The sequence below is a fragment of the Indicator indicator genome, chromosome 19, assembly GCF_027791375.1.
Source record: "Indicator indicator isolate 239-I01 chromosome 19, UM_Iind_1.1, whole genome shotgun sequence".
Classification (NCBI taxonomy): Eukaryota; Metazoa; Chordata; class Aves; order Piciformes; family Indicatoridae; genus Indicator; species Indicator indicator.
In genome coordinates, this window is record NC_072028.1 from 9,667,769 (window position 1) to 9,683,408 (window position 15,640).

A 15,640-nucleotide genomic window follows, 5' to 3' on the forward strand; every position below is an offset into this window, starting at 1 on the left:
TGCAGACCCTTCACCAGCTTCATCGCCCTTTTCTGGATGTGCTCCAGCACCTCAAGGTCTGTCCTGGACTGAGTGGCCCAAAACTGAACCCAGTATTGGGGATGTGGCCTAACCAGTGACCAGTACAGGGGGACAATCATTTCCTAAAACATGATGATGTTTTATTTAAGGATTCTGATGTGTGACAAGTCACTTTTATACCACTAAGCTGCAAAAAGACAAGGTAGAGCTCGTGAAATGTACCATTTTATCTGCATCCCCTTTATGGAGCATTTCATGCTGCTAGAATGGGAGAGAGAGACCTGAATGTAAATGAGTTCCTCACATGCACACATGAACATAAACCACATTTAGCTACTCCTGGTGACAACTCCATTCTACTAGGCAGCTTGAAAATCCTCCATCCTTAACTTCAAGATGAAGCTCCTCTCAAATCTCCAACTTCTCTACTGCAAATCCTACATTTTCTTCATTTATATTATCTTGAAAATGCAGAAGCTCAGTCTCTAAAGGAGATCTTTGTAGCTAAATGCTGATTTAATCACTCCAGCTTCCACTCACAAGCCTGCATCTGCAACCTGTCCAGTTGTGCCATCACCCTCTGCACAGTTTCTGAACATAAGGGGCATAAAATGCATGATGTGAAGTAAAATGATCCACAGGGTTATGCTGAGCTCTTCCAGAATGAGTTTTAATGGAAACTAATCATCATACCTGCTCTGATCACAGCTTGGTGATGTAACTTCAACTGCAAGTCTGACTTGCAAAGTCTGATTCTACCCTTCCCTTTTCCCCCAACCTAATTCTGGCTGTTTCTACAACAGGGAACATGAGGGAAAAAAAAAAATCTTTAATTCTAAGACAGTCCTAAGAGAACTTACAGAGAAAGAGACTTGAGAATATTATCAAATAATTACTGAGATGTAGATTATTTTCTCCCTCTTATCAAATAATTATTGAGATGCAGATTATTCTCTCCCTCTCACAACACAAAAAAAAAAAATGGAGCTTCAGTGAAAGGCAGGAGATTCTTACATGGTCATGGAAAATACTTGACTTGAAAACATACCATGAAAGTGTGGAACTCACTGTCACAGGACACCCTATAGAGTTTTTTGAAGGGATGTTGAAAGGATAGAAAAATCTGCTGGAAAACTTCAAAATCTCTAAAAGTGTAAAATTCTACACATGCCTGGGATTAGAGAATCACAGACTGGTTTGGGTTGGAAGGAACCTTTAAAGTTCATTTAGTCCAACACACCCTGCAGTCAGCAGGGACATCTGCATCTAGAGCAGGTTGCTCAGAGCCCCAAACAACCTGACCTGGAATGGTTCCAGGGATGGGGCATCTCCCACCTCTCTGGGAAGCCTAGACCAGTGTCTCATCACCTCTTTCCTTGTCCTGTCACAACAGGCCCTGCTCAAATGCCTGTGCCCAGCTTTCTGATCAGCCTCTTTAAGTACTGAAAGGCCACAGAAGGTCTCCCTGGAGCCTTCACTTCTCCAGCCTGAATCAACCCCAACTCTCTCAGTCTGTCCTCACAGCAAAGGGCTTCCAGCCCTCACATGAGTGTTGTGGCCTCCTCTGCCCCCTCTCCACCAAGTCCATGTCCCTCCTGTGCTGAAGACTCCAGAGCTGGCCCCAGCACTGCAGGTGGGGTCTGACCAGAGCAGAGTAGGCTGGGGGGATCATAGAATCATTTTGCTTGAAAAGGACCTTTAAGATCAACCCCAACCATTCTCTAACTCTACCAAGTCTGGTGCTAACCCATGTCCCTCAGCACCATATCTCTGCATCTTCTAACTCCTGCACTGTGCATTTCTTTACACCTTGCCAGGAAGCAGGAGGAGTGCACAAATGCCAGAGGCTGCTGCTGTACAGCATCACTCCTTAGTCCTGTCTGGGATAACCTTCTTGGGTGCACGACAGCGCTCTGCACATTCAGATTGACTCTGCCTTTTGCCAGCACCTGCAGGTCCTTCCAGCTCTGCTGGTTTCCACACAACTGCCTGGAACCAATCTGTATTTGCCTCATTCCTTTTCCCTGGGTGTATGAATTTACATGTATTAGCACTGAAGTGCATGGTATTGCCTTCAGCCCACTGAGCCGATTCTTCACGGGCACCCTGCTGCTGGGTGTAAATAATTCTCTGTCTCGGGTTGGTCTCTTTGCCTTCTAATTTCAGCAGCACCAGTGAAGCTGACTGCAAGTCAAACTCACTCCCCTCTCACTCATTAACAGAACTGCTAAATCAATTGTATCCCATCACTTTCCTAAACAGCACTGCACCCCCCCAGCACTACTCCTGTCTGAAGTCTCTTCACTAACAAGGACTCTGTTAATCAAGCAGTGCTCCTCTGGTCTCTTTGTAGTTTTGAAGTTGCTGTTTACACATTTATTTATTACAGCTCTGTTGCAAACTGGGAGTCCACTCTTCAGAGATCTCCAGAATCTGATCACAGTGCACAAGTACCCAAGAAGGCCAATGTTCTCCTGGGGTGCATGAAGAAGAGCATGGCCAGCAGGTCATGGGAGGTTCTCCTGCCCCTCTACTCCATCCTAGTAAGCACAACTTGGAGTATTGTGTCCAGTTCTGGGCTCCTCAGTTCAAGAGAGACAGGGAACTACTGGAGAGACTCCAGCAGAAGATACAAAGACACTAAGGGGAATGGAGCATCTCTGAGGAGGAAAGGCTGAGAGACCTGGGGCTCTTTAGCCTGGAGAAGAGCAGCCTGAGAAGGGATCTGATCAATGCTCAGCAAGAGCTACAGGGCAAGGGGCAAAAGGATGGGGCCAGACTTTTGTCAGTGGTGCCCAGCAACCAGACAAGGAGCAATGGGCACAAACTGGAACCCAGGATGTTCCATCAGAACAGGAGGAAAAAATTCCTAACATCTGGTTCCTGAGGCTGTTTCTTCTCCTCTGATCACTTGCTCCTCAGAAGAAGAGACCAACACTCACCTGGCTCCAACCTCCTTTCAGGGAGTTGTAAAGAGCCAGGAGGTCTGCCCTCAGTCTCCTTTTCTCTTCAGTTCCCTCAGTTGCTCCTCACAAGACCTGTGCTCTAGACTTTTCAGCTTCACTGCCCTTCTCTGGGCACACAAAACCTCCTTCAACTCTTTGTATGAAGAGAGATGTTTGTACTTGTAATGGTAACACTCAGTTCAGAAACTGATCACAGCAGGGGGCAAGATCCATCACCAGATTTCACAAGTCAGACATCCAAGCTTCAAAACATGGTGTGTGTCCCCCCTGCCCCCCCCCCCCCCGCAGTTCTGGCTGTTCTGCTGCTCCTCCACAACAAACACTCCCAGACATGCTGGAATCTCAAAGCAAGAGATCTTAAAATAAGTTTACCATTTGCCAATGATCTTACTGACGTAGCCAGCTTTCTTCAGCAGCTCTGGAAGCAGTAATTCAGAATCTGGAATTCCTCCTACTATATCCTGTGGTGTGTATGCTGCATAAAACAAACAGAAAGGCCTTTCTGACTTTCATAAATAAAGGAAACAGCCCATGGCTACTCGTCAGTAGTAACCCAACTGTTACTGGCTCAGAAATAGCAGTCAGTTTCAAGTTCCAGCAACATCACTCCTTGGAAGCCCTCCCAGGCCACAAGATGAGAACAAGTTGATTCATAGAGGTCAAAGGGAGATCTCAAGTCCCTTGCACACCAGTAATAAAGAGGCTGCCATCACAGAATAAAGATGAGGCCCTTGAAGAGAAGGGTCATAAAGAAAGAAGTGCTTGAGGAGCGCACAGGAGTTGGGTTTGCTCTCAAAAGTTTGCTTTACATTTCCCAAAATAAAGTTTTTTTTTTGACCCTACAATCAAATGATTGATAAACTTGCTCAGACTGCAAGAGCTGGAAGAGGAAAGGAGGAAAGGCTGAGAGACCTGGGGCCATTTAGCCTCCAGAAGAGCAGCCTGAGAGGGGATCTGCTCGATGCTCAGCAAGAGATAAAGGGTGGGGAGCTAGGCTCTTCTCAGTGGTACCAAAAGCTAGAGGATAATGGGCAGTGGGCACAAACAAACTCAGGAGGTTCCACCTGAGCAGGAGGAAAAGATTCTTTGGTGTGAGGGTGCTGCAGCCCTGGAGCAGGCTGCCACAGAGGTTGTAGAGTCTCCTTCATTGGGGAGATTCCAAACCCACCTGGACACTGTGATCCTGGGCAAGCTGCTGTGGGTGACCCTGCAGGGGGGTTGGACTGGATGATCTCCAGAGGTCCCTTCCAGTCCCCACCATGCTGCAATTCTGGGATATGTTGCCTACAGCTCACAGCTCTCTAGCCCTTGAGAATCTGAGGTGTGACTTTGGTGAGGGTGGAGGTAGCCACACACTTGCTGACACACAGAATGAATCCGGATGGAGCTGCTGACTGTTTGCCAAGCACGTGCTACGCATCACACTGGAAGTGATCACAGGAACAGAAACCAACCCAAGGGTGTTATGAGTTGATAATCTTCCCTGGAAGCAGCACAGGCACAACAGTGCTATCAAACAGCCAAGGCTGAAATGGTTGGAAAACTGGCTGCTGAATCAAACCCTGAGCAGCTTGTTCTTTACTTGGGGTGTTAACACAGACCCCACGTGACTTTCTTTCACCAGACACCAATTAGTCTGCCCAGAGGAAACACTTCTCAGCCAGCAGAAGCAAATGGCTCAACCAGCCTTGTTTGAGTCTTTTAATCTGAGGAGGTTTCCTGCTTGATGAGGAGGAAGCAATAAATTTCACGCTCATTACCAGCGGTTAACGTGGTAATCTTTTTGTGCCACTCTGGGAAGATCCACAGGGAAAGATCATTGAGCCAAACCTTTTGTTCCAAGCAAAGCTTCCTACAAAGCACAGAGGGAAATCAGGAGAGGAAGGCAAATGAGGGATGAAGCCTGTACCATTTCTGGCGTGTGCATTCGTGGTGTAAAATCCATTCCTGACTGGGAGGCGACCTGTCAGCAGCGCTGCCCTTGCTGCAAGGGACAGAAAAAGGGGTTAGTGAGCAGGTATTCTCTGCTTAACATTAATAATTACTATTGCTAGCAATCTTATTGCACTGAGTCTGAGGACAGTGCATGGACTGGAGCCTGTTACACCCTTCTGCCACAGCCATCTACTAAGATCACCCACATTAGGGCAAGCAGAACTCCCCTCTCTCCAGCACGCCCCAGAGACATCCAGGCTCTGATGCAACACTACTTGAGCTATCTGAGGACAAACCCCAGCGAAATTTGGTCCCTCTGTTAACTTACTCACTGATGAAATTAACTGCTCTTCACTACTCAGTGTAGCAGCCCTCCCAGCTTCCTTCTCAAAGGAATAGTTGGTATCACAGAATGGGTTGGAAAAGATCTTAAAGATCATCTAGTTCCAACCGCCCTGTCACAGGCAGGGATACCTCCTCCTAGACCAGGATGCTCAAGGTCCTATCCAACCTGGCCTTAAACACTTCCTTCCAAATTTGGAGCCTGTACACATGTAAGAGGAAAGGAAAATACAAATTTCAATGCTTAAGGCTAAGTTTTCATAGACCAGGTCATTCAAGGTCCCATCCAGCCTGGCCTTGAACATTTCCTTCCGAGCTTGGAGCCTGTACATATGTAAGAAGAAATGAAAACACAAATTTCAATGCTTAAGGCTAAGCTTTCATAGAATCATTTAGGTTGGAAAAGAGCTTTAAAATCTTCAAGCCCAACCATAAAGCTTGCCTGAAGAAAAGTCAGGTAGTAGAGAAGAGCGAGCTGTCCAGCTTTGCCCATAAAAGTCAGGTCCTGACCACAGGGAACATTTACACAGATGTTTAAGTTGGATCATGTGCAGTACCACCACTGGACAGCATATTTGAAATGCCTTTTCTGAGCAAGGACATCATCAGTATACTGCCAAACAAATGAAAGCCCAAATAAAAAGACCCTTGTTCCTCATTTTTGTTTCAGTTCTTGGCTACCAGTGAGGTTTAAGGGGGAAAAAAAGAAAGATAAACTCCCCCACAAAGATAAAAGCAACAAGGATAAAAATATCAGCCTCTCCCAGACCCAAGCATTTCTTTTATCTCTTCTCCCTTCCCCAAGAGCCTTGCGAGTCACCAAGGTCAAAAGCAGGACACAATCTGCTGTCATTTCTCACACGAAAGTCTCACCAAAGCCAATGGAATTAGACAAATCATGTACAGGCTGTGTTGTGCAGCAACAATTTGGCTGTTTATCCCAAAGGAAGATGAAAACCCCTCAATGACTGAGGCTGTAACATAAAAAAATCCTGTAGCTGGACTGATTTGATCACTAACCCAGGGCTTTGCATGAACTGCAGACTGTAGGTTGTTCTCCAATCAAAACATAAATAAAAAGGGAGAAAAACGCAAGATCAAAGCACCAAACCCAAACTCTGCCCCCAGGGTAATCACTGCTTCGGTTGCTAGGTCATGTCAGACGCTGGCCACCATCCCAATCTCCTCAGAAGGTGGCATGTTTATGTGAGAGCTTCAATCTCAGGCTTACTTACATGGAGAGCAGAGGGGGTTGGCAGTATAAAAATCCAAGAACAGCATCCCTTCTGAAGCCATCTGGTCTAGGTTAGGAGTTTCCTTCGAAGGCTCCCCGAAAGCACCTACATCACCCCAACCCATCTGTAAAAAAACCACACCACAAGATGCACTTTTACTCTTCCACAAGGAGAATGCTGCTGGGTCCACATCACTTTTAATGCATCCCTTCATTTCTAAATCTTCATAGTGCTTGTCTTCCAGGAGCTGGCAATGGGCACCCTCAACCCAGAAGCCAGCTGCTCCTGGGCTCCTCCCCAGCAGTGTGGGCAGCAGGTGGAGGGAGAGGATTCTGCCCCTCTGCTCGACTCTGCTGAGACCCCACCTGCAGTGCTGGGGCCAGCTCTGGAGTCCTCAGCACAGGAGGCACATGGACCTGTTGGAGCAGGGCCAGAGGAGGCCATGACAGTGATGGAAGGGCTGGAAGCCCTCTGCTGTGAGGGCAGGCTGAGAGAGTTGGGGTAGATCAGCCTGGAGAAGAGAAAGCTCCAGGGAGACCTTCTTACAGTCTTTCAGGACTTAAAGGGGTTGATCAGAAAACTGGGAATAGGCTTTTTAGCAGGGCCTGCTGTGACACAACAAGAGGTGATGGTTTTGAACTAAAAGAGGGAGATTTAGATTGGATAAGAGGAAGATATTTTTTTCCAGTGAGGGTGATGAGACCCTGGCCCAGGTTGCCCAGAGACATGGGAGATGCCCCATCCCTGAAGCATTCCAGGTCAGGTTGTTTGGGGCTCTGAGCAACCTGCTCTAGTTGCAGATGTCCCTGCTGACTGCAGGGGGCTAGACTAGATGACCTTGAAAGGTCACTTGCAACCCAAACTGTTCTGTGATTCCATGATCCTCCTGGGCCAGTCTGGCACACCAGCCATATGATTCTGCTTAGGGAGTACTTCACAAACATGATAAAAATTATCTTCCCTAACCCTGTGAACCCATCACACTTTTCACTGGTGAATAGGAAACCAAGGGACCTGTGAGATTAAACAGCTTGCTGGCAGCATTAAAGCACTTGCATGAGAGCTGGGTACAAACCCTGACACCTTCACTCCTACTCAAATGCCCAAATACCAGGCAGCACACACATGCCAAGGAGACCTAAAGTTACAAGTGTTGTCCAGCTGCAGATCTGACCCTGCAGCCCCTGGCTACTTGGTTTCTGTTGAACCATTTACCCCAGGACTCCATCTCATCCTGCTGCATCTATCTGTCTGTGTACACAGAACTAGAAACACAAGGATAAAGGTCTGAACTCAACAGCAGGGCAGCAGGAAAAGAGAGAAAGGGTTTGTTTTAAAAAGGAGAGAAACCTGCCAGAGGCATCACTTGTCACTTGGCTTATTTGCATCACAGTGCTTTCACCTTGTGTCTTCCTTCTAGTTCAGAGAGGTCACACACCAGGAGAACCATAAAATTCCCATCACCTTGTCTGCCTTCATTGCTGAAAACCATTACTGGTAATAATACAAATAAAATTAAGTGACTTTAAAGCAGAAGGTTCTAGAAGGGAACAACTTAATGAGCAATTAGGCACTGTGGTTGCTAGAGATTATATTATGCTTTTAAAAAAGGCAACGACTTCCTTTAATACAGATGCTTATCAGGTGAGCAACTGATACAGAGGGTGGAACGTATCAAGATCTTTAGAAAGCCATCTGTCTGATCCCATTTGAGGCTCACATCTACTCTGCAGCTGTGTAGTTTGTAGAAGAAAAACATTGAAGAGCTGCAGAGCTGGCTGTTGAGGTTTGACCAAGGAGCAGTTTAATGGTACCCCCTAAGGCTAGGCTGTGAACTAAAATGGATTCAACAGGAGCACCCCTGAGCTCTTCATTCCTCAGTGTCTTTGTCATCAAGAAAGACTGAAAAACAGAATATTGTGTTGCTCTAACTCACATGCAGCAACAGAGTCACAGAAGAATGGTTTGGGTTGCAAGGAACCTTAAGGATCATCTAGTTCCAATGCTCCTGCCATGGACAGTGACACCTCCTACTAGGTTGCTCAAGGCCTGTCCAACCTGGCTTTGAACACTTCCAGACTTGGAGCCTCCACAACTTCTCTGAGCAACCTGTTCCAGTGCCTCATCACTCTCAGGGAAGAATTTCTTCCTAAAGCCTAATCTAAATCCAGCTTCTTCCAGTTTAAAGCCATTACCCTTTATCCTGTCATTTCAAATCTTTGTAACAAGTCCTTCTCCAGCTCTCATGCAGCCCCCTTCAAATACTTGAAGGCTGCTCTAAGGTCTCCATGAAGCCTTCTCTTCCCCAAGCTGGACAACCCCAACTCTCTCAGCCTGGCCTCAGAGCAGAGAGCTTCCAGGTGGGGTCTCAGCAGAGCAGAGGGGCAGAATCCTCTCCCTCCACCTACTGGCCATGCTGCTGGGGATGCAGCCTAGGATTCAGTGGCTCCTGGGCTGATGGACTGCCCGAGGCTCAACTGGCCTGAAAAAGCAGGCTTACAAGGTAATTATCTTGTCCAGGAATGTAGGAACACTCTGAGAACAACAGTCCTGCTGAGTTGGCTGAATAGGAGATAAGAGCCTGCCCACCCTTCGAGTCACACTCCCACCCTCAGGAGCTTTACCAGCAGCTTACAAGGGCACCACATTTCAACTACAAACACACCTGATAGATGACATTAAACCACCTGAAAAGAAGTAAAACATGAAGATAGCAGAACCTTGAAAGTGTTGGCAAGGAATATGGTTCCTTACCCATGTGGCTGAGACTGCTACATGGTGTAGAAGCGAAAAGATTTTGAGTTAGAAAACAAATTTGTGATAATTTCCACTATTCAATGATTGGGGTTTTGGCTTTTGTTATGTTTTGTTTTTCCAGAATTTTTACAAAGCAAAAAAATTAGCAGAATCAGCTTTATTCTTGTTTAGTTCTTCAGGAAATCATTTTGGGCCTCTACATTTCCTGGAGTGTCCTTGTTTGCCACTTGTAGCTGCACCTCGTTCAGCACTACTCCAACTAACCTCCATTGCAGCTGTCAGATGATATTGCCACAGTTATTTTTGTAAGCTACAAACCCAAGGCTTAACTCCAGAATGATTCTGTCAAGGTTTGATAATCACCAAGATACTCTGTTCTCAACCTTTACCAAGGACCATGGAGTTCATTCCACAGTCATGAACAGATTGGGAGGTAAGATGATTAGACTCCTACATAAGGTATAGAATCCTAGAATCATTAAGGTTGGAAAAGACCTTTAAGATCATGGAGTCCATCAAGCCAGCACTGCCAGGTCACCACTACAGCATGTCCCTCAGCACCACATCTACATGATTTTGAAACCACTCAAGGTATGGGGACTCCACCGCTACCCTGGGCAGCCTGGGCCAGGCCTTGGCAGCTCTCCTCTTTTTGAGGAAGAAATTGTTCCTCATGTCCAATCTAAACCTCCTGTACTGCAACTTGAGGCCATTTCCTCTTGTCCTGTCACTTGTTCCTTGGGAGAAGAGGCCAAACCACATCTGCCTCCAATCTCCTTGCAGGGAGATGTAGAGAGCCAGGAGGTCTCCCCTCAGCCTCCTTTTCTCCAGGCTGAACAACCCCAGTTCCCTCAGCTACTCCTCTCAAGACTTGTGCTCCAGAACCTTCACCAGCTTTGTTGCACTTCTCTAGACCCACTCCAGCACCTCGATGGCCTTCTTGAAGTGAGGGGCCCAAAACTGAACCCAGCATTTGAGGTGCAGCCTCACCAGTGCTGAGTGTGTATGTGCCAATTCCACCTTTACCACTTCTTAACACAAAACCTCAAGAACAAAAGTGACTGAGCACAACAGCTTTCAGTGTAAGCCCTTACAAACTTACTCAAATATTCCTGCTTATTTCAAACTTTTCCAGATCATCACATCAGCCTTTGAGCTGTGCCTGAATCACTGAGCTGGAGACATCTGATCATGAATCATGGCACAGAGTCCACACATTCTATTCTACAGGCACTGGGAATGGATGTAGTACCATGCCCATCAAGGTATCTCTGTTCTGCAGAAGTCAGTGAGACAGAGCTCTGAGGAGCACAAATAAACACTTCAGATATGTTCTCAAAACACAAGCCTGGTCAAGCACAAAAATAGCTCTTAGGACGTCCAGAAAACTTTGCAGGAGAAGGTTCATAGAGAAACAATGCAATGAAACCTCTGCCTCAACAGCAGCACAGCTTTGGGCCCAGCTCACAGGACATGATGCTCCTGCGAGCTGGAGGACCATGCCACAGCATTCCTGATGTGCTGCACACGCACGAAGAACAGATCTAGCAGCAGGTTTTTGACTGTGGCCCTGCCAAGCACCCATTCCTAGGGTCTGGGAGAAGGTGGGACACCACAGGACCACACTCTTACCCAGTGACAAGCTCCGTATGGAGCCGAGTCCCTAAGTTCTGTGAGCTACAATCAGCCCTTCCCGGAACTCAAGCTCCCACCTGGGAACAGCTTCCCCCTCCACCCCAACACCTGCTCGGCATCACACTCCTTCTCAAAGTGCCTTCCTCGCAGCGACACTCGCCTCTGTCTCCCCCTCCGACAAGTGGCTCCCCCCCCCTCCTCCCCAGGCTCAACTCACATCGTCCATGAGGAGGAGGAGGATGTTGGGGGGCGCGGAGGCCGCGGCGGGGCCCGGGGCCCAGCAGAGGCAGAGCGGCACGAGCAGCGGCACGAGCAGCACCCTCGCCATGGCAACGCCGCCCAGCGTCACGTGAGCACCGCCCGTCACGTGAGCGCCGCCCAGCGTCACGTGAGGCGTGGGGGCGTGGCCGGCAGGAGCGCGGGGGCGTGGCCAAGATGGCGGTGTGCATCGCAGTGATCGCTAAGGAGGTGGGGCGGGGAAAGCGCTGCGGGCGCCCAGCGCGACAGAGGGGAGGGCAGGTGAAGCTGCGGGGGACTGAGGAGACAGGGGCTGGGCCTCAGGGTGTGGGCTTGACGAGGGCAGTGGGGCCAGGTGTGGTCATGGGGCCTGAGGGGAGAGGGGCTGGGCCTCACAGAGATGTGCAGCTGTGGGGCCTAAGGGGGCACGGAGGAGTCAGGTTGAGATATGGGGCCTCGGGGAGAGGGGGAACGGGTGGAGCTATGGGGACAGCAGGGAAGAGGGGCCAGGCCCTGAGGGTGTGGGGCATGAGGGTGACAGTGGGGCCAGGTGTGATCATGGGGCATGAAGAAAGGTGAGCAGTGAGGGGTTGGGCCTCAAAGGAGGATAGGGGAGTCAGGTGGAGCTGTGTGACCTAAGCAGGGCTGATTCTCAGGTTATGGGGCCTGAGTGGGACCAGATGGAGCTGTGGGGCCTGCGTGGAGCAGTTGGGCCAGGTGCAGTCATGGAGTTTCAGGAGGGGTAAGGGGAATGAGGCTGGGTCTCAGTTTGTGAGGTATGACGGGAGCAATACTGAACTGTGGGGTAGGTGTGAGGGGACCATGAAAGGTGTCAAGTTGTGGGGCCTGAACAGGAGTGAGGGGATCAACACAGAGCCTTGGCAGATACAGGGGGAGTGGGACAGACACTGGAGGTTGAAGTAGGCTGGGCAGGAGCAGACCGGGACCAGGGCAGGGAGAGCTGGGGCAGTGTGAGAGTGCCCTTTGGTGTCCTGTTGACCTGTTGCCAAGAGAGGAGAGGGGTTTTGCTCAGAAATTGCTTGAGGACAGGCTCTGCTGTGACAAGGGGGGACAAGTCAAGCAGTGACACAAGCCTTATACAGCATCTGTGTCAATGATTCTTCTGTTACTAGTGTAGGGTGACAGATCTGCCTCACAACTGCTGCAGGCTGTAAACAGGGGCTGTGTTATGGCAGCTGTGAACATAAAAGGGTTAAAATAGCTTACCTCTGACAGCAGAACTGGGTGAAAGCACTGTTGTGGCATCAGCTGTCACACAGAAGAGGGGCTGGGTCCTCCTCAGCATCATTTGTTCTCCTCCTCAGAACTATCCCCTCTACATCCGGAGCGTCCCCACTGAGAACGAGCTGAAGTTCCACTACACTGTGCACACCTCCCTTGATGTCGTGGATGAGAAGATCTCTGCCATGGGCAAAGCTCTGGTAGATCAGAGGGAACTCTACCTGGGGCTCCTCTACCCCACTGAAGATTACAAGGTGTATCTTTTGCCACACCTCTGTGTATTTATAGGCTGTTGCAAGGGGCTCCATATGGGAAACCTCTCTTCATACTTGGTACCAGATTGAAGACAGCAGCAGAAAACACACAGGCTTGGTCCCTGACCAGTTTGTCACAGCAAGGTTCAAGTTTGGTGCCTTGGTCAGTTCAGCAGCTGCTTTGTTGCCCAGCCAGGTGGTGGAAACTTGCATCTTTAGCCTAGAGGAGGGAGAGCAACACATGAAGAGTGATGCAGCCAGACTTAGAATCACAGAATGGTTTGGGGTGCAGGGGACCTTTAAAAGTCATCTAGTCCAATGCCCTGCAGTCAGCAAGGATATCTGCAGCTAGAGGAAGTTGCTCAGAGCCCAAACCAACCTTACCTGGAATGGTTCCAGGGATGGGGCATCTCCTACCTCTCTGGGCAACTTGGGCTAGCATCTCAGCACCCTCAGCTGAAAGAATTCCTTCTACCCAGTCTAAATTTCTCTTTTGTCCAGTCACAACAGGCCCTGCTCAAAAGCCTGTCCCCAGTTTTCTGATTGGCACTTTTTTTAAGTACTGGAAGGCCACCAGAAGGTCTCCCTGGAGCCTTCTCCAGGCTGAACAACCCTAACTTTCTCAGCCTGTCCTCACAGTAGAGGACTGCCAGCCACTGTTGTGACCTTGTTTGGCTCTGTTCCAAGAGGTGTATGTTGGCTTTCTGGATTTTCACAAACTGGTGGTTAATTGTTGGAAGCCTCAGGTCAGATCACACTGGTTGATAGTACATCTCCAGCTTTCTGCTTCAGGCTCCCCAAAAAAAGACTTAAATAAGGTGGCTTTGCCATTAAAATGGTTAAGAGAGAAACCCTCACCAAGAGAGCTCGTTGAAAGCTGGTTCTGGAACTGACTTCATGAGCCTGACCTGGAGTTAAAGGTGGCAGAAGTTAGGTAGGAACAGGGTGAGTTCTGCAATCTACTTTTGCTTACCTCATTTAGCCCTAGTTACATGCTGGGCATGGCCAGAACATGACATTTCCTCTCAGCTCGTTTCTCTGAGCCCACCCCAGCCACGTTTAGTGGCTTTGCCAGGCTCTGGTGTGTGAGGAGCAGGTACCTTGACAGCTGCACAGCTATGGCTACGTGACAAACTCCAAGGTGAAGTTCGTTATGGTGGTGGATTCCTCCAACACAGCGCTTCGAGACAATGAGATCCGCAGCGTAAGTGCAGGAAGCCAGAGCACAACTCGCCACGTCAGTGGCTTTGTTATTTCCCCTTAGTCATAAAGTGCTGAGAAGCCCAAAAAAAACCAAAAAAAAAAAAAAAAATCACCCTCATGAAACCACCATCCCCTTTTCAGATGTTCCGAAAGCTGCATAATTCGTACACAGACATCATGTGTAACCCTTTCTACAACCCTGGGGACCGCATCCAGTCCAGGTAAGTGGCTGCATCATACCTGATCCTTCTGAGCTTTGTCATCTTTGTCTTTGGGCTGTTTAGTCTGGAGAAGAGAAGACAGAGGGGATCTCATCCAGGTCTATCAATATCTGCAGGGTGGGTGTCAAGTGGAAGGGGCCAGGCTCTTTTCAGTGGTTCACAGTGATAAGCCAAGGAACAATGGGTTCAAGCTTGACCAGAGAAGATTTCACCTCGACATGAGGAGAAACTTCTTTACAGTGAGGGTGATGGAGCACTGGAACAGGCTGCCCAGGGAGGCTGTGGAGTTTCCTTCTCTGGAGACTTTCAAAACCTACCTGGATGCGTTCCTGTGCAGACTATCCTAAGTAATCCTGCTTTAGCAGGGGGGGTTGGACCCAATGATCTCTTGAGGTCCCTTCCAGCCTCTGCTATACTGTGATATTGTGATCTTTTTGGTCTTTGTCATCTTTCTGGACCTACCTGTGATGTAGTAGGACCAAGAGAAGAGTCCCTGTGGTTGACCCTTCAGCTGTGCCTGCTCTGACTTGCTGAGTCAGAGAGAGCAACTCTGCTGTCAGGCTATTGCTGGACAACAGAGCTGATAAGTTTCAGGAGAAGTTACACTGAACTCTCCTTCCCACCTCAGAACTGGTGTTAGAAACATGGATTAAAAAAAATAATATTTGGGGAGAAAAAACTGCCTGGTTTATAAATAAATATGAAAAATAGAGGTAGGGAGAGCAAGTTAAAAAGTGAACAACTGCACTCCACAACCTCTCTGGGCAGCCTGGTCCAGGTCTCTGGCACCCTCACAGCAAAGAATTTTTTCCTTACAGGTATGAACAATTCTATCAGTTATTTTATACTTTCCTGAGGCACTTCTACAGCCAGGATAAAACCTGTGCTTCAGCACAGAATCATTTAAGCCGGAAAAGGCCTTTAAGATGTAGTGCAAGTCAGTCATTATTAGCTCAGCAGATCTTGCTGTAGTTAAAGCCACAAGTTCAGCAGAGGGAAAGCCAGCTTGTTAACCAGTTAGAGCCATCATTAGCCTTTGATTTTGTCACCAGAGATCTGCTGCACAGAACTGTCTGCTTCCTTCAATCCACTGTGTTTGTTTCCTTCTCCAGGGCTTTTGATAACATGGTGAACTCCATGATGATGCAGGTGTGCTGAAGCTCTGCATCTGCCCTTCTGAGCCCTGAGAACATCCTCCCTGTACAGGAGCCTGCCTACAAAGTGATGTAAATATTGTCTGCAGTCTGTGTAATATTTTATATGTATTCTATGTAAAATAAACCTGACACCTGCAAGGTTTGCCTGCATTTTTACTCCTGCAAACATGAGCTGCTGTTTTCAGCCTTTATGCCTTCAGGCAAGATGAGAGGCAGCTCTTCAGGAAGGTCAGCTGTGACAAAAGATAGTGCAGCTGGGATAAATGCACACTGAGAGACCATAGAATCATTTTGGTTAGGAAAGACCTTCAAGATGAAGTCCAACCATTAACACAGCACTGCCAGGTCACCACTAAACCATGACCCTCAGCACCACATCCACACCGCTTTGAAATCCTTACAGGGATGGGGACTCCATCACTGTCCTGGGCAGCA

At 48.4% G+C, this 15,640-nt stretch overlaps 2 protein-coding genes across 3 annotated transcripts in view; one reads left to right on the plus strand and one right to left on the minus strand.

Moving 5' to 3' along the window:
• GALNS (galactosamine (N-acetyl)-6-sulfatase) overlaps window positions 1-11,132 on the minus strand; it is a 61,683-nt gene extending 50,551 nt beyond the window's left edge. Inside the window, exons 1-4 of the mRNA XM_054389574.1 lie at window positions 11,109-11,132; window positions 6,500-6,623; window positions 4,897-4,971; window positions 3,360-3,462 (exon numbers count right to left, since the gene is read on the minus strand). Coding sequence (XP_054245549.1) covers window positions 3,360-3,462; window positions 4,897-4,971; window positions 6,500-6,623; window positions 11,109-11,117 — 311 coding nt within the window. The 5' untranslated portion in view covers window positions 11,118-11,132. The remainder of the gene's footprint in view (window positions 1-3,359; window positions 3,463-4,896; window positions 4,972-6,499; window positions 6,624-11,108) is intronic.
• A 194-nt stretch (window positions 11,133-11,326) lies between these two features.
• TRAPPC2L (trafficking protein particle complex subunit 2L) lies at window positions 11,327-15,285 on the plus strand. Of its 2 annotated transcripts, none has more exons than XM_054389677.1 (5): window positions 11,327-11,359; window positions 12,454-12,626; window positions 13,741-13,828; window positions 13,969-14,048; window positions 15,161-15,285. In XM_054389677.1, exons 1-5 carry the CDS (start codon window positions 11,327-11,329, stop codon window positions 15,204-15,206), a joined length of 420 nt encoding a protein of 139 aa, XP_054245652.1. In that variant the 3' UTR covers window positions 15,207-15,285. The 2 variants fall into 2 exon arrangements, with proteins under 2 accessions (XP_054245652.1, XP_054245651.1); XM_054389676.1 differs by having other exon boundaries at window positions 13,969-14,042; window positions 15,116-15,285.
• The last annotated feature ends 355 nt before the right edge of the window (window positions 15,286-15,640 follow it).

Coding starts and splice junctions, on each gene's coding strand:
- TRAPPC2L (XM_054389676.1), top strand. CDS start 11,327: ATGGCGGTGTGCATCGCAGTGATCGCTAAGGAG. Junction 11,360..12,453: donor TCGCAGTGATCGCTAAGGAG/GTGGGGCGGGGA, acceptor TCTCCTCCTCAG/AACTATCCCCTCTACATCCG. Junction 14,043..15,115: donor AACCCTGGGGACCGCATCCA/GTCCAGGTAAGT, acceptor TCTGCTGCACAG/AACTGTCTGCTTCCTTCAAT.